The sequence below is a fragment of the Sinocyclocheilus anshuiensis genome, unplaced genomic scaffold (assembly GCF_001515605.1).
Source record: "Sinocyclocheilus anshuiensis isolate Anshui unplaced genomic scaffold, SAMN03320099.WGS_v1.1 scaffold1849, whole genome shotgun sequence".
Lineage (NCBI taxonomy): Eukaryota > Metazoa > Chordata > Actinopteri > Cypriniformes > Cyprinidae > Sinocyclocheilus > Sinocyclocheilus anshuiensis.
Genome location: NW_015541038.1, coordinates 400,074 through 402,637, shown reverse-complemented (window position 1 = coordinate 402,637; position 2,564 = coordinate 400,074). Strand labels below are relative to the sequence as shown.

The window sequence follows — 2,564 nt, the reverse complement described above, 5'->3', positions numbered from 1 at the left end:
ACAGCTTCATCTTCACACGACCCCGATGACCATGATCTGACTGCGTTCTCGTCCCGATGAAGGTCTTCCGCTTACTCAACCACCCCGTCAAAAACACCCACGATGCCAACTCCTGCCAGATTGTCCTCAACAGGAAGTCAGGTGGGAAATACTCGTTACATTTCTGCATGTTCTTCTTTCATCCTATGCACATTAAATATGGCATGGCAACAGAAGCTCAAATGCACGTGCAAGAACCAAAGTTTGTTTTCGTGCATCAAGCACATGCGTTCAGCTTCAGGTGTAACTTGTCTGGCTTTTGAGGGCCCTGTTCTGGTGTTTGTGTGCAGATATCTACGTGTGTTTGCTGTCCTTCACTCGTAATGTGGCAGCGGAAGGCAAGTACATTGATGTGGTCAGCACGATGGTGGAAACCTGCAACCCGGAGAAGGAGGTCCAGCCCGGCCTGGCCCTGCTGGAGCCCATCATGGAGAAGTGAGCAGCAAACATGACAAAGTTTCTCGTAGTCAGTATGTTGTGGATCCATCCAAATAAAGTGTTAGAAGATATCAAGCAGACAGTCTACTAATACTCTAACGACTGCTAGTTGACATGTAGTTGCAAAGTTACTTACAGTTAGTAGAATGTCTAAAGTGGACTATCGAAATAAAGTGTTACCGATTTAGTTGTTGTTGTTGATGCTTGCTAAATATGATCTGATTCCAAAGAGCAGAAGAATGGGATTTGCACTGGCAGTCTTGTGTTGTGTGATGATTGTGTGCTAGATGATAGTGCTGTGTATGTGGCGCTAATAAAGACGTGCACGCAATGAGGAGTGTGTGTTTGTGTCTGATCACACATGAGCGCAGAGGACAGAGAGATCCAGACAGATGTGTGTTAATACCTCTAATCTGTGTTTATTCACTCTCCACTCACACACACTACAGTCAGAGATCACGTGACACACTGTACTGAGAAAACATGGCTTCCCAGAGTCCTGTTCTCTGTTATTCGGCCGCAGGAGGAGGGATCAGGCCTGCCGCGGCTAACCGTCTCTCGCTGGACAGGAAGTTGAACGTCGCACATGCGTTAGGCTGCGAGGAGAAACGTTTCACTATTAAACTGCTGTAACGTGTGGGTTTATTCCAGACGAGCGCAGAGATGTGTTTACCGTGTCCTGAACCTCCACAGCGATGCCCTTCTTCTTCAGGAAGTCCAGCACGTTTGGATCCAGACGCTCCGTACGAGCCCCCGTCCCCAGAACCAGAATCTCTGCAAGACCACCGGCAGCCCGGGTTACTAACATAACTAAGACCACCAAAAATCATTATAATGTGGATTTTATTTCAGCTAGTTGCCAAGGCAACATTTCTTGTCTTCATTAAGTATTAAAATCACTGAAATTAAATAAACTAAGACTTCATTAAACATTTTATACACATTTAAAACAAAAAATAATACAAATGACAAAAACAACAAAATTACTAAAACGTTAAAACAGAATATATAAAAATGAAATCTAATTTAAAATATTAACAAAAACTATAATAGTATATCAATTGTACTAAAATAACACTGCCATCATCGCACGTCATTGCTTGGGGTTATAGTTCACTAAAACCATTAAAAAAACATTCTCATAAAACACATCAACTGAAATAAATATTAAAAAAACTTAAACTTATTTTATTTCAGCTAGTTGCCAAGGCAGCATCTCATTGTCATTTAGTTTAACGTGCTATACTGAAATAACTAAAACTTATTTTAGTTTGAAATTAAAATGAATAAAATCTGTATAGAATTAAAAAAAAAAAAACAATGACAAAAAGCACAATGAAATTACTAAAATTAAAAAAAAGAAAAAAGAAAACAGAAAACATAAAAATACAAACTAATTCAGAGTATTAATAAAAATGTATACATACTAAAATCTAAAATAAAACTGCACTGCATACTGACTACTAGGGCTGCACGATTAATCGCATGCGATATTTAACGCGCATCTTATCAGTAAAGCCGGTTCTGTAATCAGCGGTAAATCTCCATCACCTGCGTGCTTTCACATTGAGCAGCATTAACTACACAGAGCCGTTGTTCACCATCACGTGCGTGCTTTCACATTGAGCAGCATTAACTACACAGAGCCGTTGTTCACTGACGAGCACGCAGGTGATGGAGATTTACCGCTAATTACAGAACCGGCTTTCTGACAAGATGCGCATTAAATATCGCATGCGATTAATCGTGCAGCCCTACTGACTACGATACATTATCACATGACCTCGTTACGGTTATTAATGAATAAAGTTCAGGAATAAAGTCCTGAAGAAAATAATGACTAAGATTGCACATCTGGACAAATGCAGTAGATCTGTGTTTAGTGCATACTATGAACACTGCAGAAGCTGAAGTATTTAGTACTGTAGTGTTTACTGTAGTAAGTGTTTAATCACCAATGCGTGGCTCCAGAAGGTAAAACAGAGACAAACTCTCCACCGTGATGTCCGTGTGATGGCCCACCTGCAACAACACACACACACAGTGAACACTCACACACACACACACACACACACAGTGAGCGCGCA

At 40.8% G+C, this 2,564-nt stretch overlaps 1 protein-coding gene across 1 annotated transcript in view; it reads right to left on the bottom strand.

The window, feature by feature from the left end:
• Positions 1-872: 872 nt before the first annotated feature.
• ndufaf3 (NADH:ubiquinone oxidoreductase complex assembly factor) overlaps positions 873-2,564 on the bottom strand; it is a 5,469-nt gene continuing 3,777 nt past the window's right edge. The window contains exons 3-5 of the mRNA XM_016488925.1: positions 2,433-2,499; positions 1,151-1,251; positions 873-1,073 (exon numbers count right to left, since the gene is read on the bottom strand). Of these exons, the coding sequence (XP_016344411.1) occupies positions 987-1,073; positions 1,151-1,251; positions 2,433-2,499 (255 nt within the window). The 3' untranslated portion in view covers positions 873-986. The remainder of the gene's footprint in view (positions 1,074-1,150; positions 1,252-2,432; positions 2,500-2,564) is intronic.